The 27,119-nt window shown below is 44.4% G+C and overlaps 1 protein-coding gene across 1 annotated transcript in view; it reads left to right on the plus strand.

Moving 5' to 3' along the window:
• The window catches only part of ryr2 (ryanodine receptor 2), a 301,683-nt gene that overhangs the window by 269,538 nt on the left and 5,026 nt on the right, over positions 1–27,119 (plus strand). Inside the window, 10 exon segments of the mRNA XM_033025458.1 lie at positions 2,832–2,918; positions 5,767–5,988; positions 7,246–7,376; positions 9,018–9,060; positions 10,657–10,790; positions 16,840–16,900; positions 21,412–21,558; positions 22,357–22,491; positions 24,402–24,558; positions 25,755–25,819. Of these exon segments, the coding sequence (XP_032881349.1) occupies positions 2,832–2,918; positions 5,767–5,988; positions 7,246–7,376; positions 9,018–9,060; positions 10,657–10,790; positions 16,840–16,900; positions 21,412–21,558; positions 22,357–22,491; positions 24,402–24,558; positions 25,755–25,819 (1,182 nt within the window).

Genomic DNA, 27,119 nt, shown 5'->3' on the forward strand with positions numbered 1-27,119 from the left:
TATCCTTTATCTGTGTACAGTGGATAGCCTGATTGTATTCAGATATAGTGTTTTATTTGACCGAATAGTAGGCAAACCAAAGCTTTTCAGTGTACCTCGGTACACTTGACACTAATAACCTAAACTAAACTACACAGCTGTACCTAGAGTTGGGTACAGTATAGAGAAACAAACAGTTATATATGCCCCAGCCTTCTCCAATCTTTCATCATTTAAAACAACATTAGTGGACCTATATTTCCATCTCCTTATATTTATCCAGCCTCCCCTTAAATGCATCTATACGTCAGTAACACCTCTCCATATGGTGGTGGGTTGTCACCATTTTATGAGTTACCCCAGTGTTAAAAAAAATAATAATCTCCCCCGTTGTATCTACACATCATATTTTTAATAATAATCGAGTTGCTGCCTTACAGTGCCAGAGACCTGGGTTCGATCCTGATTACAGGTGCTGTTTGTACGGAGTTTGTACGTTCTCCCCTTGACCGCATGGGTTTTCTCTGGATGCTCCGTTTTTCTCCCACATTCCATAGACGTGCAGGTTAATTGGCTTCTATAAATTGCCCCATGTGTGTAAGATGCAAAGCTGAGATAACATAGAACTAGTGTGTGGATGATTGTTGCTTGCCGTGGATGGGCCTGGTGGGCTGAAGGCCCTGTTTCCACACTGAATCTCTAAACTAAACTACAGGTGCACAACCTTTTATCCGAAAGCCTTGGGACCAGACACTTTTCGTAATTCAGAATTTGTCGGTCTTCGGAATGGAAATTTTTTAGCGTAGATTTTAATGGCTGGCTCAGTGGTAGAGTGCTCGGCTCATATCCGCAAGGTCGCGAGTTTGCGCCTTGATCCCAGCAGTAAACTCGGTCGCGAGTTTGAGTCTTCAATGTAGTTTTTTCTTGCAGAATAAATGTTTGTATGAAATGCAGTGCAGGAGAGGTGTACTGACTGTGTGGGCAGAACTTTGGAAGTGATTGCCAACCAGTCTAAAAAGCCGCTGTGTCTCCCTGTCCCTGGGATAGCAGGGGGCGATCAAACAGCACAATACCCCCCTCCCCCTCCAACTCCAGAGGAATCCGCTCCCCGATGGGCCGCTACGGCGACAAGTGGCAGTTTGCCCACAACCCGAGCTGCGCCCCCTCATCCGCCACCCCAAGAACAAGACGTACCTTGCACACAATCAGCTTCTGCCCCTACGTGTTCCTCTGGAGTTGGAGCGGGGCTGGGCTGGAGTTGCTGCTGGCTGTGGGTCTCTGGGATCTCCGTGCTTGCAGTGGGCCTGGGGGTCGGTGTCCCGTTGGTCCTGACGTCTCCGGCCACCCCCCTGGACAGGAGCTGAGACTGGGAACTGTACCGCCCTTGCCCCCTCCCTCTGCAACTGCAAACAACCCCACTCTCCTGCAAGGGCGGTACAGTTCCCGGAGGATGGCAGGTGGCCGGAGACGTCAGGACCAACACGACGCCCCGAGCTGCCCCCGTCATCCGCAACCCAGGTTCCTCTGTAGTTGGAGCGGGGCTGGGCTGGGCTGCTGTTGGCTGTGGGTCTCTGGGATCTCCGTGCTTGCAGTGGGCCTGGGGGTCGGTGTCCCGATGAGGGGGCGCAGCTCGGGGAACGGCTTCTGGTGGTCCTGACGTCTCCGGCCAGTTTGCAGTTTTCCTCTGGAGTTGGAACGGGGCTGGGCTGCTGCTGGCTGTGGGTCTCTGGGATCTCCGTGCTTGCAGTGGGCCTGGGGGGTCGGTGTCCCGTTGGTCCTGACGTCTCCGGTGACTGGCACTGACCTGCTAGCGTCGCCGACATGAAGACAGTGCAAAGCCCCTGCGCCGGTGCAGAGGGGAGGGAAGGGGTCACACACATGGCCGGGAAGCAGAGGGGTGTAGGTGGGGTGAAATTGAAGCGAGCGACAATCTGCTGCTGCCTGCCCCGCTGAGTTAAAATGTTCCCACGCAAGACTCACGATACACTGTGTATCGTGCTACCGTGGGAACTTTTTAACTCAGCGGGCAGGCAGCAGCATATTGTCAATTATTAACCCTCCCGCGCAATATAGCCTCACCTTCTCTTTTATGAATGGGGATTTAGTTCCCCTTTCTTCGAGGACCGACCAGAGGTTCCGCTGTCACCTCTGCGGGCCGCCCTCGGTGAACGTTTTCAAGGACCTTTCTTCAAGGACCGAAAAAATGGCCGCTATTCAGAGGTTTTCGTTATTTGGATCTTCGGATAAAAGGTTGTGCACCTGTACATGAGAAAATATTACTGCTTGACATTTGTTACTTGGACAGCCTCAAATTAAAGCAAAGTTAGAGCATCCAGTAATGTTTAATTATGAATCATTGCTAACAATCTAAACAATTTATTACACACTAAATTGTTTCCATCATTTTGCTGGACATTGTGACCAGAGGATAAAATAATTTGTGTGACAGTTATTCTTGCTAAGCGAACTGATTTTTAATTATTCAAAGCAGTGTTAAATGTGACACTTTGAAATGAAAGGATGTCCATAAATAGCAGCAGAAAGGAAATATAAGCGGCAGGTTGCCACAACGGTAGAGTTGCTGCCGCACAGCGTCAGAGTCCCGGGTAATGTCTGTACAGAGTTTGTACGTTCTCCCTGTGACCACGTGGGTTTTCTCCGGGTGCTCCGGTTTCTTCCCAATTCCAAAGACGTGCAGGTTTGTAGGTTATTTGGCTTCTGTAAATTGTCTCTAGTGTGTGGGACAGGACTTGTGTACGATGATCGTTGGTTGACACGGACTTGGTGGGCCAAAGGGCCTGTTTCCACACAGTATGTCTAAACTAAACTAAATTATCTTCCTATTTTTCCAGAATTATTTTGCCCGTAACTTCTACAATATGAGGATGTTGGCACTGTTTGTAGCCTTTGCAATTAACTTCATTCTCCTTTTCTACAAGGTAAGAGATTTTGTTTCCTTGTTTAAATGTGATGAACATTTCCTGGGGTGCTGATGAAGTGGTGAGGGAATAGTAGTGTTTTTTGCTAATGTAATGAATCCTTACCAAAAACCCTCTGGAAGGGGAATGGCAGCAAGCATGGGGACACCACAAACTGCAGCACCACCTTGCCCTTGTCACCCCATTACAGGAAGGATGTGGAGGCTTTGGAAAGGGTGCAGAAGAGGTCTACCAGAATGCTGCCTGCATGAGAGGGTGTTAGCTGTGGTTGGAGAAACTTGGATTGTTTTCCTTGTTGTGTCAAAGGCTGAGAGGTAACCCGATAGAATTATATGAAACATGAGAGACATAGCTAAGATAGACAGTCAGAGCCTTTGTCTCAGCGTTCAAATGTCAAAGAGTTTTAAGCTTTAAGACGGAAGGGAGAAATGTTTACAGGATATCTGCCTGCTGTTTTTTGTAGATAGTGGTGGGTGCCTGGAACCCGCTGCCAAGGGTGGAGGCTTTTTAGAGGCCTTTGGATAGGCACATGGATATGTAGGGATATAGATCACGTGCAGGCAGTGAAGATTACTTAACTTGGCATCATGTTTGGCATGGACATAATGGGCCGAAGGGGCTGTTCCTGTGCTGTCCTCTATAACTCCCTATGTAGTAATGCCAGGAGACCACCTTCCCCAGAAGCACAGCTGTATTTCAGGAAACTGTCTCAACACCAACTTCTCAAAGGCATTTAGGGATGGGCAACAAAGCAGGTACTTTTTTAGATGTGGCTAAAGGGATCAGGAGGTAGGGAGAGTTAGATGTGGCCCTTGTGGCTAAAGGGATCAGGGGGTATGGAGAGAAGGCAGGTACAGGATACTGAGTTGGATGATCAGCCATGATCATATTGAATGGCGGTGCAGGCTCGAAGGGCCGAATGGCCTACTCCTGCACCTAATTTCTATGTTTCTATGTTTTGCAGCTTTTTAGAAACATTCAGACAGGTACGTGGATAGGACAGGTTTAGAGGGATATAGGCCAAAAGCAGGCAGGTGGGACGTGTAGATGGGGCACGTTTATCAGCATTGGCAAGTTGGGCCGAAGGACTTCATGCTGAAGGACTTGTCAGCGATATCCATGCTTCAGATAAAAATAATTATTTGTTTCCCATTGACTATAATGCAGTTCAAAGCTCTTTCAAACATGCTAACAATTTGATGTTGCTATTGAAGGTTGCTGCGTCAGTGCAAACTGTTCTATATCTAAAATAAGCAAACAGTAAACTGTCGTTATAACGGTCCGTAGGTTGTTGGAGGGGGTGGAGGGGTGGGGGGGTGTCTGTGATTGTCTGCTATAACCAAGTGAGGGGGATTTGACCCAGGGCCGGGAGGGAAGAAGCATGACATTGTGGTTGGGGGGGGGAGTTTAAAAAGCATGAATTCACAGGCCAGGGAGTCGCAGAGCCCTGGCCCCACACACGCCACCTTCACGCTGCTCGCTCTCACCGCTCTCACGACCAGAAGCTCCTGCCACATGGCGGCAGCTGGATGCGGGGGAGCGGGAGTGGGGGTGGGGGTGGGAGGTAGTACAATGGGAGCCTCATGCCATTACCAGATAATTGAGACGTGCATGGCCAGGACGACGCAGGTGCAGTGGCGCTTTGTGGCAGCCGCTGCAAACCGGGGCCCAATGCAACGCTCTTGTGGGTTCATAAATTATAGGAGCAGAATTAGGCCATTTGGCCTATCATCTACTCCACCATTCAATCATGTCTGATCTATCTATCTTTCCCTCTCAGCCCCATTCTCCTGCCTTCTCCCCATAATCCATGACACCTGTTTGCACGTACTCGCTGTGACCGCGTTCTCTACAGATGCTGCCTGACCCGCTGAGTTATTCCAGAACTTTGTACCTAACCATATCAAGAATCTGCCAATCTCAGCCTTAAAAATATCCACTGACTTGGCCTCCACAGCCGTCTGTGGTAATGAATTCCACAGGTTCACCACCCTCTGACTAAAGAAATTCCTTCTCATCTCCTTTCTAAATATACTTCCTTCTATTCTGAGGCAATGGCCTCTGGTCCTTGACTCTCCCACGAGTCGAAACATCCTCCTCACATTCACTCTATCCAGGCCTTTCACTATTCGGTAAGTTTCAATGAGATCACCTCTCATCCTTCTGAACTCTTCAGGAGTGCTATACTGCTCGCTCTCTCACCACAGTTGCCTTGCTGCTGTTCTGCGCGCCACCTGCCAACCGCCACCACGAATGGACGCCTCGGTCCGCTATAACCAAAATCCGTTATCTGGAGGTCCATAATAGCGATGGTAGAGTGTATGGACAAAATCATTCACTTCTGAGATGCAATGAAAGCACGGAACTGACTCGAGATCAAAAGGTCACTGGAGGACAACATTTACCCACCATTTTCTCACCTATATATTGGGGGCTCAAAATACAATAACAAAAGTCAAACTTGAAAGACACTTGGCTTTTGCGATGTACTTTCAATACATAATTTCTAGATAAACTTTCTATGATTCTGTCATTCACAAAGGGTTCAATGTTATTCATAATACATTGCTCTCCAACCAAACAGCCACTGAGAGAGATTTCTGTAAACCTGAAATGCTTGTGTATGATGAGTATGGAATTGTGTTGGGAATTTCGATCATTGTTGGTAAGCAAAACTCCCCAGAACGTTGTAACTTTGTCGGCACCAAAACGTGGCGACATTTGTGTACTGGAGAGGTGAGGTTTGCTACAGGATTTTACCGGGTTGTATGCAAAACAAAGCATTTTACTGTACTCGGGTACATGTGACAATAAAGCATCACTGAATCATTGAATCACTGTGCAACAGGTTTCCACGTCCCCAACGTTAGAAGAGAAGGAAAAAAGACTTGGTGTTTACAGTCAAGACGGCAGAGGCTCTCGATGGAGCGGAATGGGAAGTGGGCGTAGGGTCACAGTGCATTATGTTCTACAAGAAAGCAGTGGCTATATGGAGCCAACACTGAGGATTCTGGCCATCCTACACACTATCATCTCTTTCTTCTGCATCATTGGCTACTACTGTTTAAAAGTAAGGTTACGGACACTTCTGGTCATTGCATGCACTTTACGAAATAAATATCCTCTGTGATGGAGAATCAAGGAACTGCAGTTGACAAAAAAAAGACACAAAGTGCTGGAGGGTGGCACAGTGGTACTGCAGTAGAGTTGCGGCCTCGTATGCAGTTTGACCAATTTCCCTGTGGCTTTGTTGGGTAATTGGATTCTGTAAATTGTATCTAGTGTGTAGGATGTGAAACTGGCATAGCATAGAACTAGTGTACAGGTAATCGATGGTCAGCATGGATGTGGTGGGCCGAAGGGCCAGTTTCCACACTGTATCTCTAAACTAAAAACTAGATTGTACATATTTATCAAACCAGTCTGAAAAATTGGGGCAGAAAATAATTGGAATAAGAATAATGGAACATTCCTGTCTTTGATTTGTTGTCAACTTATGAGGGTCTGAATTAATGCATATACCTAAAACTGGAGTACAATGCTCTTTAACTAAGTTTTTGGTATCATATCAATGAGCAAAAGTATATCAAAGAAATGAAGCATATCAGGATCAATGTTAATCACGATTAAGTTGCATAATTTTATTGGTTGTGTGCTAAGTTAATGTTGAACTTCAGAAGTTAGGAAAATAATACCCAATCTAGAAAACATTGCTGTTCATAAGTTCTGGGAGCAGAATTAGGCCTTATAGCCCATCAAGTCTACTCCACTATTCAAACATGGCTGATGTATGGCTGTTACATATCAACTATTGCACAGTTGCCCAAATTCATGCTATTTTTGCTGTGGAGCATCAAAGTTATATAAATTCCTTGAGGATAAATGTCTTTCTTGCATGTGATTAAAAACCAGTCTGGAGTCAAATGATAAGGTGGGGTTCATGGAATTATAGAATTATGATCTTTGAAATTGGGCTGCTGTGTAACTCAGATGACTCTCCCTTCCTTTCTCCCCCCCCCCCCCCCCCCCCTACCCGCCTCCCTTTACTCGACCCGCAACGTTCAACCAGTTCCACAGTTCACAAAATGTTTTTCTCTTGGGATCACACCTTCCCTAGCTAACAATTGGTCTAGCGGGGAACCTCCCTGTCTGTGATCATCCGGGTTTTTTTCTCTCCTCCAGTTTTTCCCCTCCCCACCCCTACTTTCTTCAGGGTCCCGACCTGAAACATCACCTATTCTTTTTCATCAGCGATGCTGCTTGAGCTGCTGAGTTACTCCAACACGTTGTGTCTATCTGAGCTTGTCCAATTGTTTGGTTCATGTAGGTCCCCCTGGTTATTTTCAAACGCGAGAAGGAGGTGGCCAGGAAGTTGGAGTTTGATGGATTATACATCACAGAGCAACCTTCAGAGGATGACATCAAGGGACAGTGGGATAGGCTGGTCATAAACACTCAGTAAGTACAATGGTTCAATTCAATGGTGCTTTTATTATCTGCATACTTACAGAGAATAGAGGTTGGGAGGTCATGTTGCAGTTATATAAGATGTTGGTGAGGCCACATTTAGAGTATAGTTTTCAGTTTTGGGCACCATGTTATAGGTCACTATTCAGCAAGTTTCAATGAGGTCCCCCACCATCCTTCTGAACTTCAGCGAGTACAGGCCCAGTGCCGTCAAACAAAGAACAGTTACAACACAGATTAGCTCTGGCTCCTTTAACAATATGTTACCACACTGATACTGTGGAACATATGCATATATTCAGCTACTGCTGAAGTTTTCTCTCTGTTAAACCAAATCAATCTGTACATAATTAAAATTCTGATCATGTGCTCTGCCAGTTTGCGTATCGTTTCTATTCGCGCTAAAACGGTACGCGATAGCCCTACGATTTTCTGCCAGATTACTCGCCGTTCTCCTGCGAGGGCAACAGGTTTCGTTCCGATCGGCGGTATATTGTAAAAGTTATCGTGGTTTAAAAATCTTAAAAAACGCGTGTGCGCAGATTCCTTCAGTCAGCGCCTCGCAGATTGTCAGTCAATGCCACGGCCGGGATGGCAACGCCCCTTCCTGCCCCACTGGCGGTGGCATGTCCCGCCTCACTCACAAACTCCTCTCTGCCCTCATCACAGTAACTTGTTTATCGTCTTCCCAACACAAGCGGCGGCCGCGGGCGGGGTTCAGTGGAGGCCCTGGTCCCTGGTCTCTCTCTCTCCCTCATCACTCACCCCTCTCCCCCACCCGCCCTCTGCGGCAAGGGCGGTCCCGTCTACCCATCCTCCCGGGTCCGTCGCCTTAGCTGCTGCCGTCGCGGTAACTCACCCTCACGGCCGTCTCGGAGGAGATCTTCTCCACCAGCTCATCAAAACTCGTGTTGCCCACTGTGACAAACACTGATTCCATTCCCCCCCCCCCCCGGCCCGGCGGCGGCAGCAAGTAGGTAGGCGGATGGGCAGGGAGGGGACGGGCTGAGCGGCAGCAGCGGGCGGGAGGACAGGACGGGGACGGCTGAGCGGCGGCTGAGCCGGAGTGGGCAGAGGGAGGGAGGGAAGGAGTGGCCGAGCAGTTTGCAGGGTGGCCGAGCAGTTTGCGTGGAGTTTGAGAAACTCACACACACACACACACACACACACACACACACACGATGCAAACTGGTCCAATCATCAAATCAACAGGATCTAAACCACAGCTAACAATGAATGACCTGTGGAAGAAGGAACTACAGATGCTGCTTTTTATGGATTTAGGGATGAAGGGAGTGACTGAGGGTAGGGGAAAGGAGAGGGAGGGAGAGTTGAGGGAGGGATTGGGGAGGGGATGGAGGAGAGGGGAAAGAAGCGGGAGGGTAAGGAGGAAGGGGAGGGAGTGCTGGGGGAAGAGGAGAAATGTGTGAGTGGTTGAATGTTGCGTTGGGGAAAGGGTTGCATTGGGGGACCAGGCCTCCCGTGTGACAGGGACCCAACGGGTCCCACTTAATCTAGTATTACACTATCTTTCCACATCTGGTCAGGAAATTCAGCATGTTTGTTACTTTTATGGTATGAGTGTGTTAAGAGACATGATCAATGGTACTAATACTGCACTCCTTTTTTCAGATCTTTCCCATATAACTACTGGGACAAGTTTGTGAAGAGAAAGGTAGCTACTGTCTTCCGACCTACACATTCTGTGATGTTTTTCATTCTGTGCTCCCTGGTTACCTTTTACTGTAGGAAAACACTTTGACTGATTATTAGTTTAGTTTAGTTTAGACATACAGTGCGGAAACATGCCCTTCGGCCCACCGAGTCAGTGCCGACCAATGATCCCCTTCGCTAGCACTATGCTACACACTAGGGACAATTCACCATTTTTTACCGAAGCCAATTAACCTGCAAACCTGCAAGTCTTTGGAGTGTGGGAGGAAACCGGAGCACCTGGAGGAAACCTACACGGGCACAGGAATAACGTTTAAATTCTATACAGACAGCATCCATAGTCAGGATCGAACCCTGGTCTCTGGCACAGAGAGGCAGCAACTCTACCACTGTGCCGCCCTACACGATGGCAGACAGTTTGAGGGTTTATTTGCCATCAAAAATTGTTTTGTTGCTGTACTAATCTGTAGAGGAACATGCTAACACAGTAGCAGATCAGAATTCCCACATTCCATGGAGGCACAAGACACTGCAGATGCTGGAATCTTGAGCAGGAAACCGAATGCAGGAAGAACTTAGCAGATCAGGCAACATATGGGACAGGTACACAAAATTGCTGGGGAAACTCAGATGGGACAGACGACGTTTCGGGTCGGAATCCTTCTTCAGACTGATCAGTTTGATCAGTCCGTAGAAGCATTCCAACCTGAAATGTGGCATCATCACAGATGCTACCTAACCTGCTGAGTTCTTTCAGCACGTTGATTTTTTGCAATATTTAAATCTGCATTTTTGTCCTTTGGGTCGTATTTCATGAGCTGCCATCGGGAAGAATGTACTGAAAACTGTAACATCCAGGTTCAGGAGCAGCTAAGCAAAGCAAGAATTTCATTGTCCTATACAGGGACACATGACAATAAACTCACTTGAACTTGAACTTGAGCTTCTTCCCAACAGCCTATTAAACACTACAACTTCAACTAAGCTGGAACTACATAGGTTTGGGGTGCATTGATTTTATTGTTTTTGTCTTTGCACTATTATTTTTTTTATAAACTGAATTTTTTTGTTGTCTATAATGGTGTTTACTATGTTTATATATCTGTTGTGCTACTGCAAGTAAACATTTTTTGGGCGGCACAGTGGTGCGGCAGCAGAGTTGCTGCCTTACAGCGCCGAAGTCCGTGTTCGATCATGACTACGAGTGCCATCTCTATGGAGTTTGTACATTCTCCCCGTGACCTGCGTGTGTTTTCTCTAGGTGCTCCGGTTTTCTCTCCCGCTCCAAAGACGTACAGGTTTGTATGCTAAAGTGGCTTGGTAAAATTGTAAATTGTCCCTTGTGTGTGTTGGATAGTGCTAGTGTAGGGGGTGATCACTGGTTGGCACGAACTCAGTGGGCCGAATGGACTGCTACTGCGCTGTATGTTAAAACTAAATAAACTAAACTAAATTTCATTGTTCTGTTTCAGGACATTTGTCAATAAAACACCCTTTACTCTTGTTTTATCTGCTGTTACTCTCATCATAGGTCCAGACACATATCTTAATATGGCAGTAAAATATTTTGGTCACATCTTACCATGCATCCCTGCAGGTTATGGACAAGTATGGAGAATTCTACGGTCGGGACAGGATTAGTGAATTGTTGGGCATGGACAAAGCTGCTTTGGATTTCAGTGATGCGCAAGAAAAGAAAAAGCCCAAGAAAGAAAACTCCTTCTGTGCAGTGTGAGTAGTATTTACATCTGCTATGAAACCATTCAAGTGTAACACTCTATCTCTATAAGTCTCCATATCACTGTTTAACCTATAACGTTTTATTCTTAATGTTTTATTCTTAATGGTTCACTGTATGTTGTGATGTCACTTGTGAGCGGAGCACCAAGGCAAATTCCTTGTATGCGTACATACTTGGCCAATAAACTTATTCATTCATTCATTCATTCATTACATGTCTCGTTTCCCTTTCCCCTGAGTCTCAGTCCTCAGAAAGGTCACCTGTTCCTTTTCTCCAGAGATGCTGCCTGACCAGCTGAGTTACTCGAGGTTTTTTATGTCAATCTTCAAGTATAAGAACGTATTGCTTTGTCTCAAGTAATCTATTTTCTTGCAGTGGGGGCATCACAGTGGCGCAGCAACAGAGTTGCAACCTAACAGCGCCAAAGACTCGAGTTCCATCCTGACTATGGGTGCTGTCTGTATGGAGCTTGCACATTCTCCCCGCGGTCGTGTGGGTTTCCCCCAGGTGCTCTGGTTTCCTCTCACACTCCAAATACATACTGGTTTGTCGGTTAATTGGCTTTGGTTAAAAATAAATTGTGCACTGTCCCTAGTGTGTAGGGTAGTGCGGAGATCACTGGGTTGGTATGTTCTTGGTGGGCTGAAGGGCCTGTTTCTGTGTTGTATCTTTAAACTAAACTAAACTAAGACTGGGAGGTGAAAGTTCACACGGGGGTGCGCATACTGTAATTTATTTATTTAAAATGTTTATAAAATCCTATCTGGAGTTCACGAGCTTGATGATTTGTTTCAACAAGTTATTCAAAAGCAAAACTTCCCTTTAGTACAACGTAATCAAACACGATATACTCCTACTGTCTATTATAAATGAGAATCTTCACAGGTTTCTGGATGATTTAATTGACATTGGAAATGTGATCTGGATCCTTTGTTGTTCAGTGGCAAAGATTGAGTGTCTGTTACAGTTGCCTGGTCATGCAGACAGTAATCATCACCTATAAAAAGTGACAGTGCTGGAGTAACATTATGATTGTACCTGTCTCAACTACCTCCTCTGGCAGCCCGTTCCATACACCTACTACCCTTTGGGGCCTTCTGGATCCCCCACCTCTTCCAGCTTTTCCCCTCTCAAAACAATCAGCCTGAATAAGGGTCAATCCAAATCGTAAGATCCATGTCCTTCAGAAATGCTGCCTGGCCCATTGAGTTCATCCATCACTTTGAGTTGCTCAAAATGTCAGCATCTGCAGTTCCTGGGGCCTTCATATCCTTCTATCATCTTTCTGTGCATTTATGGAAGGATGAAAGGACGGTCCTTTTAAACTCGTAATTCCAATATTCATATGACTGGAAAGTATCTATTTCAAGGAGCAATTGGTGGGTTAGCTTTTCAGTGGACAATCTCCCAGCAAAGATGTACATGCTATCTATTCCTTAGAGCATGGGAGGATGAGGGGTGCTTATAGAAGTGTACAAAATCGTTAGAGGGATTGATTGCGTAAATGCAGAGAATCTCTTGCCAGAGTAGGGGAATCAAGAACCAGAGGACATTGGTTTAAGGTGAGGGGGAAAGATTTAATAGGACCGTGAGGGGTATCTTTTTTACACAAAGGGGGGTGGGTGTATGGAACGAGTTGCCGGAGAAGGTAGTTGAGGCAGGTGCTATTGCAACATTTAAGAATCATTGAGACTGCCAAACCCAGGCAGATGGGATTAATGTAGATGGGACATGTTAGTTGATGAGGGCAAGTTGAGCTGATGGGCCTATATGATTCAATGACAATCTATCTCTTGGATGTTGACTGTTTCACGACTTGCTTAAGTTCTTACTGTGAATGACAATCCAAGAATTAATAGCTTGCATTACCTGTTTGGCATCTACATTGAGGCTGGCTGGCTGGAATGATGGTGATATGTCCTTGCTTGTTCCCTATTGCTAACCAGCTGGAGATCGTGATTTATCCAAAACTGTAGCACAGCAAGGTTCAGCAGTCACAGTGGAGTCAAAATTGACCACAATCCAATTTGGAAATGCTGACGGGGTCATCCTTAAGCTCTGTGAAGTATCTCGAATTTACTACCACAAATTCTCTGCCTCAGAGGGCGGTGGAGGCTGGTTCTCTGGATGCTTTCAAGAGAAAGCTAGACAGAGCTCTTAAAGACAGCGGAGTCAAGGGATATGGGGAGAAGGCAGGAACGGGGTACTGATTGCGGATGATCAGCCTTGATCACATTGAATAGCGGTGCTGGATCGAGGGGCCAAATGGCCTACTCCTGCACCTATTGTCTATTGTCTAAAGGGTGGTTGGTGTATGGAATGGGCTGCCAGAGGAGGTAGTTGAGACAGGGTATGATCGCAATGTTTAAAAAATATTTGGACATGTACATGATAAGAAAGGTTTAGAGGGTTATGGACCAAACACAAGCAGGTGGGACTAGCGTAGATGGGACATGTTGGTCGGTGTGGGCAAGTTGAGCCAAAGGACCTATTTCCACACTATATAACTCTATGATTATTGCCTCTGGATTCTTGCTTGTTCCATTCACACAAATGAGCCACCCACAGAGATGCAGCCTTGGTTTGATTGCATCCATGAAATTCTTTCAGCATAGCATTTTTGAATATAGATAGCTTAATGAGAGGTCAGAGAGTATATTGTGGAAAGATATCATTATCCACTTTGAAAGGAAAATTGACAAATGTACAAAAGATGGAACTCTGTCTGTCTGCTCCTGTTCCTTATGAGACCCTGTGAAATGGTTGACTTCTAAAGGAGAATTTGTTTATTTGCAAATAAACAATGGATGGATCTTGAAAGTCTTCTGCCCTCTCATACCTGTGATATAAAGCAACTTCCTCCTGGCAAAGGTGGCAGTAAAGTTGCTACCTTTCAGCACCAGAGATCCGGTTCAATCCTAACTGAGGGTGCTGTCCATGCAGAGTTTGCATGCTCTCTCTGTGACCGCGTGGGTTTGTAGGTTTAAGTGAAATTGGAAATTGTCCCTAGTGTGTAGGATAGTGAAAGTGTATGGGGTGATCACTGGTTTTCTCAGACTCAGTGGACCAATTTCCATGCTGTATCTCAAAAAGTAAGGTAAAGTAAAATCCTGAGGCCCAATATATATTTTCACAGGCAACATTTGAAAAAAAATCTTTTCATTGGGACCCTGGCTGCCTCTGGTGAAATCCAATTAAATTGTCAAAGAGATTCTCTCCTTTAATATTCGTATGAAAGGTTATTTTATATTTATGATTTATTCAGCTCAATGCTAAAACCTGAAGTTATCTCTGCATATTTCTTTAAACTATTTTTTGGCTGATACTTTAAAACGTTTTAATTTGACTTGATTCTCTAATTTCCTACAGCCCAATTTTTAGATTTAACTGATTAAAAATGCTAGATTAGCAACTGCAGTCTACCTGGGTGTTTTTTTTAATACATTCAAGGGATGTGGGCTTTGCAGACTTAGCCAACCTGTCAATTGCCTGTCCCTAATTGCCCATGAGAAGAATTGATCAGTGCATATGTGTTCAAAGCAAGAAAAGACATCTAACAACCAGCTTTGACCGAAGAGCTTATGTTAGAGAACAAAACTGCATCAAAGTGTGTGAAGATTGACGCAGTATTGGCTCTTTACTGCATTTATCTCAAAACATTTTACAACCATGTCACGTTTTCCTTGTGAAACATTCTGTGTTCACATGGTTCTAAAATGTTTTGAGATAAATGCAGTAAAGAGTCAAATCTGCATCAATCTTCCCACACTTTGATGCAGTTTTTTATTTCAATGTCGTGGATAATGTAGAGAATGGATCAGACAATTGAACCGTCCTCTAGAGAATGGTCCTGACCTACAATCGACCTCATTGAAGACCTTCACACTATCTTTAATTATTCCTTATGGAGAAACAAAGAACTGTAGATGCTGGTTTGTACCAAAAATAGACACAAAGTGCTGGAGTAAGTCAGCGAGTCAGGCAGCATCTCTGCAGAAAAAGGATAGGTGACGTTTCAGGTCAGGACCCTTCATCAACCCCGACCCAAAATGTCACCTATCCTTTTTCTGCAGAAATGCTGCCTGACTCGCTGAGTTACTCTGGCATTTTGTGTCTCTGTTTAATTATTCTTTACTGGACTTTACATTGCACTAAACGTTATACCCTTTATCCTGTATCTGTGTGCCGTGGACAGCTCGATTATAATCATGTATAGTCAAGTCAAGTTTATTCGTCACATACACATATACGAGATGTGCAGTGAAATGAAAAGTGGCAATGTGGCTTCTTATAGTGAGGTGCGATATTGTACTGAGGTACAGTGAAAAGCTTTATCATTGCGAGCTGTTCAGTCAGCGAAAAGACTATATATGATTACAATCAAGCCGTCCACAGTGTACAGATGTAAGATAAAGGGAACATTTAGTGCAAGCCAAAGTCCAGTGAAGTCTGATTAAAAATAGTCTGAAGGTCTCCAATTAGTTAGATGGTAGCTCAGGACCAACTCTCTAGTTGGTGTTAGTCTGATTAAAGTGAGAGATCTAAGAGGAGATTAAAAACAGCATAATTAGAGTAAGAAATGCTATTGTTGGATTAGAACTTTAATAATGGAGCGATGGTAATGAATGATTGCAGATCCATTTCTGGGACCAGCATGCAGTGAGCGGCCTGGCTTCAGCACCATCGACAAGGAAGCAAGGTCAACATGTACATGTCCGTCTGTGTCAATTATGTCAAAGTTGGAGATGGTCAAAGCTTCAAATTCCTAGGCATAAATACCACCAACAATTTGTCCTAGAACATGGAACATTATTGCACAGAAAAATGGTCTTGGTCCAAACACATTATGGTCAAAAAAGCACATCAATGCATCTCCTGAATCGAAAGACTAAGGAAATTTGATATCCAACAACTCTTTTCTTCAGATGCAGCACAGAAAGCATCATTTTTGGATGCTTCTTAACTTGGTTTGGCAACTGCTCTTCCCAAGAGCACAAGAGATCGCAGAGAGTTTTGAATACAGCCCGTCCAACACGCAAACCTGTCTCCTGCCCCCTCAACTCCGTCTACACTTCATGCAGCCTCTGGAAAGCAGGCAACATAATCAAAATAATACAAGGAACTGCAGATGCTGGTTTACAAAAAAAGACCCAGACTGTTGAAGTAACTCACCTGGTCAGGCAGCATTTCAGGAGGACAGTGATGGGTGACATTTTTGGGAGAGATTATAGGGGGAGGTTGAGCAGGCTAGGACTCTATTCTTTGGAGTGCAGAAGCATGAGGGGTGATCTTATAGAGGCGTACAAAATTAGAAGAGGAATAGATCGGGTAAACGCACAGCCTCTTGCCCATAGTAGGGGAATCGTGAACCAGTGGACATGGGTTTAAGGTGAGGTGAGAAAGATTTGATAGGAACCTGAGGGGTAACTGTTTTTCACAAAGGGTGGCAGGTGTATGGAACGAGCTGCTGGATGAAGTAGTTGAGGCAGGTGCTATCACAACATTTAAGAAGCAATTATATGAGTGCATGGAAAGGGTAGGTTTAGAGGGGCTGTGTAAGAAGGAACTGCAGATGCAGGTTTACACCGAAGATAGACACGAAATGCTGGAGTCACAGCAGGTCAGGCAGCATTTCTGGAGATAAGAAATAAGTGACGTTTCGGGTTGAGACCCGTCATCAGACCGAGTCCAGCATTTTGTGTCTTTCTTAGGTTGAGAGGGTTATTGGCCAAATGCAGGCAGGTGGGACGTGACGATGGGGCATGTTGGTTGGTGTGGGCAAGTTGGGTCGAAGGCCTGTTTCCATGCTATATGACTCTCCATGACTCTATTGGACTGATATTGGAGTGGATCACTGGGAGACGTTCACATGGTTTAATGTATGGCAGCTCACTTTTAATCTCCTCGATCAACAAATGTTTTAACCTTCATAAGGTTATTTCGCTCTCTGTTCCTGGCAAATATTTCCTGCAAAATATTTATCTTCCCATGTCATTCAGTTGTTAAACCTAATCAGTTGATTGGTTTTGTTTCCTGCAGACTTAACTCTATTGATGTCAAGTATCAGATCTGGAAGCTGGGTGTCGTGTTTACGGACAATGTAAGTGATATACATGGATGAAGATTGTGCTGGAATCCAATGAACCAGGAATTTGGGTATAAGAGCAGGGAGGTTCTACTGCAGTTGTACAGGGTCTTGGTGAGACCACACCTGGAGTGTTGCGTACAGTTTTGGTCTCCTAATCTGAGGAAAGACATTCTTGCCATAGAGGGAGTACAGAGAAGGTTCACCAGACTGATTCCTGGGATGTCACGACTTTCATATGAAGAAAGACTGGATAGACTTGGCTTGTACACGCTGGAATTTAGAAGATTGAGGGGGGATCTTATAGAAACTTACAAAATTCTTAAGGGGTTGGACAGGCTAGAAGCAGGAAGATTATTCCCGATGTTGGGGAAGTCCAGAACTAGGGGTCACAGTTTAAGGATAAGAGGGAAGTCTTTTAGGACCGAGATGCGAAAATCATTTTTTACACAGAGAGTGGTGAATCTGTGGAATTCTCTGCCACAGAAGGTAGTTGAGGCCAGTTCATTGGCTATATTTAAGAGGGAGTTAGATGTGGCCCTTGTGGCTAAATGGGATCAGGGGGTATGGATAGAAGGCAGGGTTGGGATACTGAGTTGGATGATCAGCCATGATCATATCGAATGGCGGTGCAGGCTCGAAGGGCCGAATGGCCTACTCCTGCACCTATTTTCTATGTTTCTATGTAACCAGGAAACACTATCTCATGCACTCTGATCACTTTCTCTTTTGTTGTGCTCACGCTTGATAAGATTTGCTTAGACAACTCGCATAATAAAGGTTTTTACTGTATTAGGGCGACACAGTGGTGCAGCAATAGAATTGCTGCATCACAGCACCAGAGACCCAGGTTAAATCCTGATTATGGGTGCTGTCTGCATGGAGCTTGCACATTCTCCCTGTGACCACGTGGGTTTTCTCCAGGTGCCTCGGCTTCTTCCTGTAATTCCAAAGATGTGCAAGTTCTTAAGTTAAATGGCTTCTGTAAATGGTTCCTCGTGTGTAGGACAGAACTACTGTACGTGCTCATTAGTTAACGCTGACTCGGGGGACCCTGTTTCCACACTGCATCTTTAAACTAAAACTAAACTGATGCATGTGGCAATAATAATAATCCAAACCAATGTATCGGCTGTTGAGAACATGTCTGAATTTCTGCATCTATCATAATGACAGAGGTGGAAGAAAAGAGGGGAACCAGAAGCTACCTTTGTCAAATCTAGAACCAACATGATTTCTATCATCAACCCTCTCAGTCACATCGTCAACTTTATGAGCACCATATATATTTTTTCACATTTTACTGGGAATTGAAATTTAGTTCGATTTAACAAACTTCCATGCCAGTGATTGAACTTGCATTCTTTAGTCTTTGACCTTACCTTTATCCTTGAAAGTGGCATCACAGGTAGATAGGGTGTTCAAAAAGGCTGTCGGTACATTGGACTTCTTCAGTCAGAGTACTGCGTATGGAAGTTAGGAGGGCATGTTGCAGTTATATAAGACGTTAGTGAGGTCACATTTAGAGTATTATGCTTTGGGCACCATGATGTTGTTGCCTGGATTCGAGGGTCTGAACTATAGGGAGAGGTTGAGCAGGCTAAGTCTCTATTCTTTGGAGTGAAGGAGGATGAGAAGTGATGTTATAGAGGTGTACAAAATCGTGAGAGGAATAGTTATATGGAATGAGAATTGAGGCAGGTACTATCATAACATTTAAGAAAAATTCAGACAGGTACATGGATAGGACACGTTTAGAGGGATATGGGCCAAATGCAGGCAGGAGGGACCAGTGTAGATGGGGCATGTTAATTGGTGTGGGCAAGTTTGGCTGCAGTGCCTGTTTCCCCACTATGACTATCTGTCTTGGAATGTAATCATAACACAATACTGAAATTGTTATGAGTTTGACCTAGACAGCTTACTAACTTCAGTTTTATTTCATCTCACAGAGATTACCTTGAAAGCAATGCTCGATGCCTTGAAATAGCATCAAGATGGCCAACATTTTTCTGCTTTCATTTCCATATCGCTCATAATGTTCTTTTAATGAATGTGCTGCTCATTTAATATTGAATTTACATAATGCAGTACAAAATGTGAAACACATTGTGAATATTGAATGGTTCAATCAATGACAATTAAGTTTGCAACTCTTTGACATAATTAGGTCTCAGAACACCAAGCATTATTGTTTTTTTAATTGGCATAGATAGGGTGGACAGTCAGAACCTTTTTCCCAGGGTGGAAATGTCCAACACTGGAGGGTATAGCTATAAGGTGAGAGGGGGAAGGCTTAATGGAGATGTGCGGGACAAGTTTCTTTACACAGAGTACCTGGACCGCACTGCCAGAGGTGGTGGTGGGCAGATATGATAGTGGCGTATAAGAAGCTTTTGGATAGGCACATGGAAATGCAGGGAATAGAAGGATGTAGATCATGTACAGACAGATTAGATCAATTTAACGTGGCATCATGTTTGCCACAAATATTGTGGGCCGAAGGGCCCGACTTGAAACGTCACCTATTCATGTTCTCCAGAGATGATGTATGATCCCATGAGTTACTCCTGCACTTTGTATCCTTTTGTGTTAGCCAGCATCTGCAGTTCCTTGTTCCTACATACTAACTCTTTTAGTTTCCTTTTATTTGTCCTCATTTGTAAATCCCGTTTACCTGCTTGGGAGCCCCACTGGTAAATGAGGCTTTGTACCTTTCCTGAAAATTGGTACTTTTCATAAATTGTCCAGAATTAAGAAACTCTTTCTACAAATTTCAGTGCAATTAGAAAATATTATTCAAGAGCTTTGTGGCCTGGATTTCTAACGTGATACCTTTAAATATACCACCATAATTTAAAATTGGACATCAGCAAAACCTGTTCCATTACTGGGCAGCACTGTGGCGTAACGATACAGTTGCTGCTTTACAGAGCCAGAGGGGGTTTGATTGGCAAATGATTGGCCAAAGGCCAGAGATGGAAAGACAAAAGGTGTGAGATAACAGATTTATAAAGGTGATCTTATATAGCTGTACAAAATGAGAGGAATTGATTGCGTAAATATGCAGAGTTTTTTGCCTAGAGTAGGAGAATCAAGAACCAGAGGACATAAGCTTAAGGTTGGGGGGGGGGGGGGGGGGGGGAAACATTTCATAGGAACTTGAGGGGTAAGTTATTTACACAAAGGGTGGTGAATATATGATACAATCTGCTGGAGGAGGTCGTTGAAGCAGGTACGAACATAATATTTAAGAGACATTTAGACAGGTGCATGGATAAAAACATAGAAAATAGGTGCAGGAGTAGTCCATTCGGCCCTTCGAGCCTGCACCGCCATTCAATATGATCATGGCTGATCATCCAACTCAGTATCCTGTACCTGCCTTCTCTCCATACCCCCTGATCCCCTTAGTCCCAAGGGTCACATCTAACTCGCTCTTAAATATAGCCAATGAACTGGCCTCAACTACCTTCTGTGGCAGAGAATTCCACAGATTCACCACTCTCTGTGTGAATTTTTTTTTTCTCATCTCGGTCCTAAAAGACTTCCCCCTTATCCTTAAACTGTGACCCCTTGTTCTGGACTTCCCCAACATCAGGAACAATCTTCCTGCATCTAGCCTGTCCAACCCCTTAAGAATTTTGTAAGTTTCTGTAAGATCCCCCCTCAATCTTCTAAATTCTAGCGAGTACATGCCGAGTCTATCCAGTCTTTCTTCATATGAAAGTCCTGACATCCCAAGAATCAGTCTGGTGAACCTTCTCTGTACTCCGTCTATGGCAAGAATGTCTTTCCTCAGATTAGGAGACCAAAACTGTACGCAATACTCCAGGTGTGGTCTCACCAAGACCCTGTACAACTGCAGTAGAACCTCCCTGCTCCTATACTCAAATCCTTTTGCTATGAATGCTAACATACCATTCGCTTTCTTCACGGCCTGCTGCATCTGCATGCCTACTTTTAATGACTGGTGTACCATGACACCCAGGTCTCGTTGCATCTCCCCTTTTCCTAATCGGCCACCATTCAAATAATAGTCTACTTTCCTGTTTTTGCCGCCAAAGTGGATAACCTCACATTTATCCACATTATACTGCATCTGCCATGCATTTGCCCACTCACCCAACCTATCCAAGTCACCTTGCAGCCTCCTAGCATCCTCCTAGGGCAGGTTTAGAGAGATATGGGCCAAGAGCGGGCAGGTGGGATTAGTATAGATGGTGCATGTTAGTCAGCGTGGGTAAGTTGGGCCAAAGGGCCTGTTTCCACACTGTTTATCTCTATGACTGTGGCTAAGAAATAAGGCACAAAATGTGAGGAAGGAATATAGGTGGAAATGGATAGGAGGAAAGGAGAGAGAGAGAAATGGATGCACAAACAGGTGGGGCACGGGGAAGAGAGGGGGAGAAAGGAGGGTCACTTTTCTGTCTATTTTATTGTAAGCCAGCATCTGCAGTTCCTTGTGTCTCCACCAAAGTTCTGGCTGTTGTCTGTATGTAATTCCTGCTTCTCTTTGTTTGCAGTCGTTCTTATACCTTGCCTGGTACATGACTATGTCAATTCTAGGACATTATAACAACTTCTTCTTTGCTGCCCACCTGCTGGATATCGCGATGGGATTTAAAACATTGCGGACTATCCTTTCATCAGTGACGCATAATGGCAAACAGGTACCAAAACTTGGCCGTGTGTGTTTCTACATTTAAAATCCTGAGAGCAGGTTAGTAGAAGAATGCAAAGAAACTTTAATATCATGAGTGAAAAGGGTAAACAGAAGCTTGACGAGGATGTTGCCAGGACTTGAGGGCCTGAGCTACAGGGAGAGGTTGGGCAGGCTAGGATTTTATTTCTTGGAGTGCAGGGGAATGAGGGGTGATCTTATAGAGGTGGATAAGATCATCAAAGGATTAAATGCACAGTCTTTTATCCAGAGTAGGGGAATCGAGAAGCTGAGGACATACATAGGTTTAAGGTAAGAGTGGAAAGATTTAATAGGAACCTAAAGGGCAACTTTTTCATGGAATGAACTGTCAGAGGAGGTAGTTGAGGCTTATACTATAACAACATTTTCAAGGCATTTGGACAGGTACATGGATAGGAAAGGCTTAGAGGGGTACTGGCCAAATGCAGGCAGGTGGAACTCGTGTAAATGGGGAAGTTTGGTTGGAGTGGGAATGTTGAAGGGCCTGTTTCCATGCTGTATGACTCTAGGAGTGAGAATTTCCCATCTAGTAGGCAGTTCTTCAGATTTAAAAGGTAAAGCATTGAGATCTGCTTGTCCTAATTTAAGTGCACATAAGTTATAAATTGAACAGTGAGTCAGATGAATTAACATCAAATATAGAATCATTCAACATGAAAGGCCTGTTCTGTGTTCTCTGCTAATACATGTTACAATTTTTCATAATATATGACCATTAACTATTTAATGAAGATCTGACATGCATTTGCTCCTTGCTCCCGCACAGCTGGTTTTAACTGTGGGCTTATTAGCCGTCGTGGTCTATCTGTACACCGTGGTTGCTTTTAATTTCTTCCGTAAATTCTACAACAAAAGTGAGGACGGGGTCACTCCAGATATGAAGTGCGATGATATGTTGACGGTAAGTGGCATACTATTTGTGATTTAATTCACTTGTCTAGTCCGACTCTTAAACATACAAAAGAACACAAGGTTCAGGAAAACCAGTAGCCTCGCACCTGTTCTGCCATTCAATGTGATTGTGGCAGATCTGATCTGGGCCTCAACCCATTTACCTTACCATTTCTTGTTTCACTTGACTTCCTGAGTCCAAAAATCTGACCATTCTGGCTTCCATGAGTCAACCGTTGCTGCTCTCTCTGGGCTGTAGAATTTCACAGATCCATGGCCCTCTGAGAGAAAACATTCCTTCTACTTCTCAATTAAATGGGAACCCTCAATTTTGAATCTATGCCGAGACAAAGAACTGCCAATGCTGGTTTACCAGCTAGTATGTAGAAACAAAAACGGCAGCTGCTGGTTTATACCAAAGATAGATGCAAAATGCTGGAGTGACTCAGCGGGTCAGGCAGTATCCCTGGAGAACATGGATAGGTGACGTTTCGGGTCAGAACCTGTCTTCATACTCACCAAATCAGAACCAATGCTGTTGTCGGAAATGTTGGACATTATATGGGAGCTCAAATGCTGGGGAAACATGATAGGAACAATGGTCGGCACAGGATGTTAGGAGGACAATACATGGATGTGGATTTAACTTCCACGGCAGAGCTAGCATCGATAAGTAAACATTGAGGGTTGTAAATAGCTAAAAGTAATCAAACCAATACACTCTTCTGAAGAAGAGTCTCGACCCGAAACATCACCCATTCCTTCTCTCCAGAGATGCTGCCTGTCCCGCTGAGTTACTCCAGCTTTTTGTGTCACTCTTCTGAACAGCTGGTTTCCTTATCGATTGAGAGGAAATAGTTGCTCGCAGTTCTGTTTAAGTTCTTATCTGTTGCAAACCTGAGATTACAGTTGCTCTTTGTCACTGTGTTTGGCAGGCAAGTCTCTCAGAGATTAACGAGCAGCCTTCTTTGATATGTAGACCCCACCAATTCTCCTTACAGAGATATTGCCATCTATGGTATCTATGTGAAACAGATTTTTGAGTTAACACAAAGCGTTGGGTTAAAGATAACTCTGCGGAAAGACAAAGATGAAAGGTTACAGAGACATTGGTCAATGATGACCTACTTCAAATGTGCAAGTAACCAATGTGTCTTGAAAATATAAAATACTGTAGGTACTGTGAATCTTTGAAACACTTTGGGTTCTCTCAGAGTGTTTCTGATGTGCATTGTTAAAGCCTTCAATAAACTGACTTGTTAGATAGACTCACCACTGATCTACGAGCTGTTTTATTTTGTTTCTGTGCCTATCTAAAAAAGGCAAATACAGGGTATGGGTGTAGCACAATATTCCCTCCTACTGATGCCACCTTGTATGCACATCTCCTTTGAGGTGATAAGCCCTCCCTTCTACATTGGCAACCACCACAGACTCCAAAGTTTCAAACTTCTCAACCCCAAAGGGTATAGACTGAACTTGCTCAACTTCTCATCAGACAACTCCTTCATCTGAAGAACATTCTCAATTGACCTTCTCTGACCTGCCGCCTCCAATGCAAATTTAGACTTTAGAGATACAGCGCGAAAACACGCCTTTCTCCTTGCTAAGTCCGCACCACCTGTGAACTAGTTATATCTTACACCCTAGGATCAATTTACAGAAACCAATTAGTCTACAAACCTGCACGTCTTTGGAATGTGGGAGGAAACCAGAGAAAACCCACGCAGTCACAGGGAGAACATACAAACTCTGTACAGACAGCACCCATAGTCAGGATCGAACCCGGGTCTCTGGCCCTGTAAGGCAGCAACTCTTATCACTACGCCACTGTGTTGCTGTATGCCACCCATATCTGCTCATATGTCTTATCTGAAGTTGTGGTAAACTAGCCGTGACTGAGCTGTGATTTTATTACAGTGTTATATGTTCCACATGTATGTGGGCGTCCGTGCTGGTGGAGGCATTGGCGATGAGATTGAAGACCCAGCCGGGGATGAATATGAAATATATCGAATCATTTTTGACATCACCTTCTTTTTCTTTGTAATTGTCATCCTGCTGGCCATCATTCAAGGTATGAAATTCTCCGTCAGAACTATTTATGACTGATTAGGGGTGCTCATAATCATATTACAGATCCACCACTGATTTTCCAGCACCCTTGGTTCCTGAGCCTTTCCGGATTATCCATTTTGCCAGACTAACAGAGGTCATGGCTTCCAAGAGGAGTCCAATGGTACCTGAACGAGGCCGCCATTCCGACCTGCAGTCGGCCTCGGAAGTCAGCTTTGGGGAGGGATCTGCCTGGTCGGAGTTTCGTAGCCCTGGCTGTAGGGGGCAAATTCGATCTGCTGATAGGCTTTGGAGACCCAATGAGGTAGAGATCGGTCTCCTCACCCAGCCTAGGCATCACATTACTGGGGGAACTTCCAGGAGGGGGGGGGGGGGGGGGGGGGGGGGGGGGGAGTTTAAGTGCACTCGTAATTTTGTACGGATTACAAGAAGATTAAAGGACGACCAGTAGCTGGAAAATCGGTGGTGGACCAGTACAAAAATAACTCAAATCTAGCTCTTCAAACTTTATTTATCAATTAATACACGTTACTTGCGTGAAGAGAACAATAATAACAAAAAAAAATGGCAATAACTATGCCTGGATTTATTTGCAGAAATAGCAATGGGCATATCCATTGTTTTCACAAAGATAGCAATATCATGGAGATACTGGTTTATACCAAAGATAGACACAAATTGCTGGAGTAACTCAACGGGTCAAGCAGCATCTCTGGAGAAAATGGACAGGTGATGAAGAAGGTCTGAAGAAGGGTCCTCACTGGAAACGTCACCAACCCATGTTATTCAGATAACACACTGGGAATATTTTACAATTTTACCAAAGCCAATTAACCTACACACCTACAGTATATGTCTTTGGAGCGTGGGAGGAAACCGGAGCCCCTGGAGAAAACTCATGCGGTCAGAGGGAGAACGTACAAACACTTTACAAACAGCACCCATAGTCAGGATCGAACCCGGGTCTCTGGCACTGTAAGTCAGCGACTCTACTGCTGCGCCACTGTGCTGTTCTTTCTTTAAATTGTAATTGAGATTCTGCCTGACTTGCTGAGTTACTTCAGCACTTTGTATCTATCTTAGCAATAACTTTGTCCAATGCCTCAACATGAAACATGTTTGCAATCCACTGCACTGCTCATTTCAGAGACCACCACAAAATCCATCAAAGTGATCTTGTTCTTGTTTTTAACTCAGGTCTAATTATTGATGCCTTTGGTGAACTGAGGGACCAGCAGGAGCAAGTTAAGGAAGACATGGAGGTAAGAGTTTCAACACTTGGAATAGCGATGTCTGCATTAAGGTACCTGACCTGACCACAGAATATGTGCCCTTATCTCTGGAGCCAACTTTTGGTTGAGTGCTTCTTATCTTTGCATTCTCTCACTGCAATTTCAAGGTCAGATACTAAAAAATGTCAGAGCAATGTTGCAAGGCCTCTTTTGTGAAGGGTGACAAAAAAGAAGACACTTGGTGTACGAGCAACTCAGTGGGTCGGGCAGCATCCCCGGAGAACATGGATAGGTGACTTCTTCAGACCCAACCTGAAACGTCACCAGTTCATGTTCGCCAGAGATGCTGCTTGACCTGTTGGGTTACTTCAGCAATTTGTGTCTACATGTGCCTGCAGTTCCTTGTTTCTACATCAATAAAGGCTTGATCAGTGACAGAGGCCGAAGGAAGAATGATTGGCACAGAACTTGCAGGGAAGTCCATTGCATCTCTGGGGCTTTGGCACATGTACTGTGAAATGCAGAAGTCCTGACATTACTCACAGATGATCAATGGTCCCTGTCACTTGACTGTCTCACAGAGTCCTGGAGCAGAGCTCCATCTCGCTGAGATTCCCCACCATTTACCAGGGAACTGGTTGTTAATGCACGACGTCTAACCTGAGCAGCCCTTATATTAACTTCAATGGTTTGCTCAGCTGAGGGAAGCAAAAGTGGAACATTTTATTTTTGACATTCGGAAACATTTAGAGCTTTGACAGCCAGCACAACTGGATGTGGGCTTTTGTTGGCTGCCAAAGGGTATTTTAGGCAAGGAGCTTTATTTGTTGCTTCTCTGTCGACATAAATGTCCACATAAGAAAGCTGTTTGCAATTTCCTAGTTATGTTTTGTGTGGGAATTACATCGGCTAGGTTTAAATTGTTGGACAAATAATTTTGTGTTCAATTTAATTTCAGTTATGCAAAACATCTCAAATTCCTTTTCATAACTTTCCCACCGTTTATGTGACCAATCAGAGATGATTCAGGAATGAAAACCGAATTGGAGCATAATGAGTTAGGACATGTGATGGAAAAGTAGAGGAATCGAGAACCAGAGGACATAGGTTTAAGATGAGGGGGGGAAAGATTTAATAGGAACCTATGGGGCAACATTTTTTACACAAAGGGTGGTAGGAATATGGAACGAGCTGCTGCCGGAGGTAGTTGAGACAGGTACTTTCACAACAAAAACATTTAGACAGGTACGTGGATAGGACAGATTTTGAGGAATATGGGCCAACAACAGGCAGGTGTGAGGGCGGCACAGTGATGCAGTGGTACAGTTGC

Source organism: Amblyraja radiata, chromosome 8, assembly GCF_010909765.2.
Source record: "Amblyraja radiata isolate CabotCenter1 chromosome 8, sAmbRad1.1.pri, whole genome shotgun sequence".
Classification (NCBI taxonomy): Eukaryota; Metazoa; Chordata; class Chondrichthyes; order Rajiformes; family Rajidae; genus Amblyraja; species Amblyraja radiata.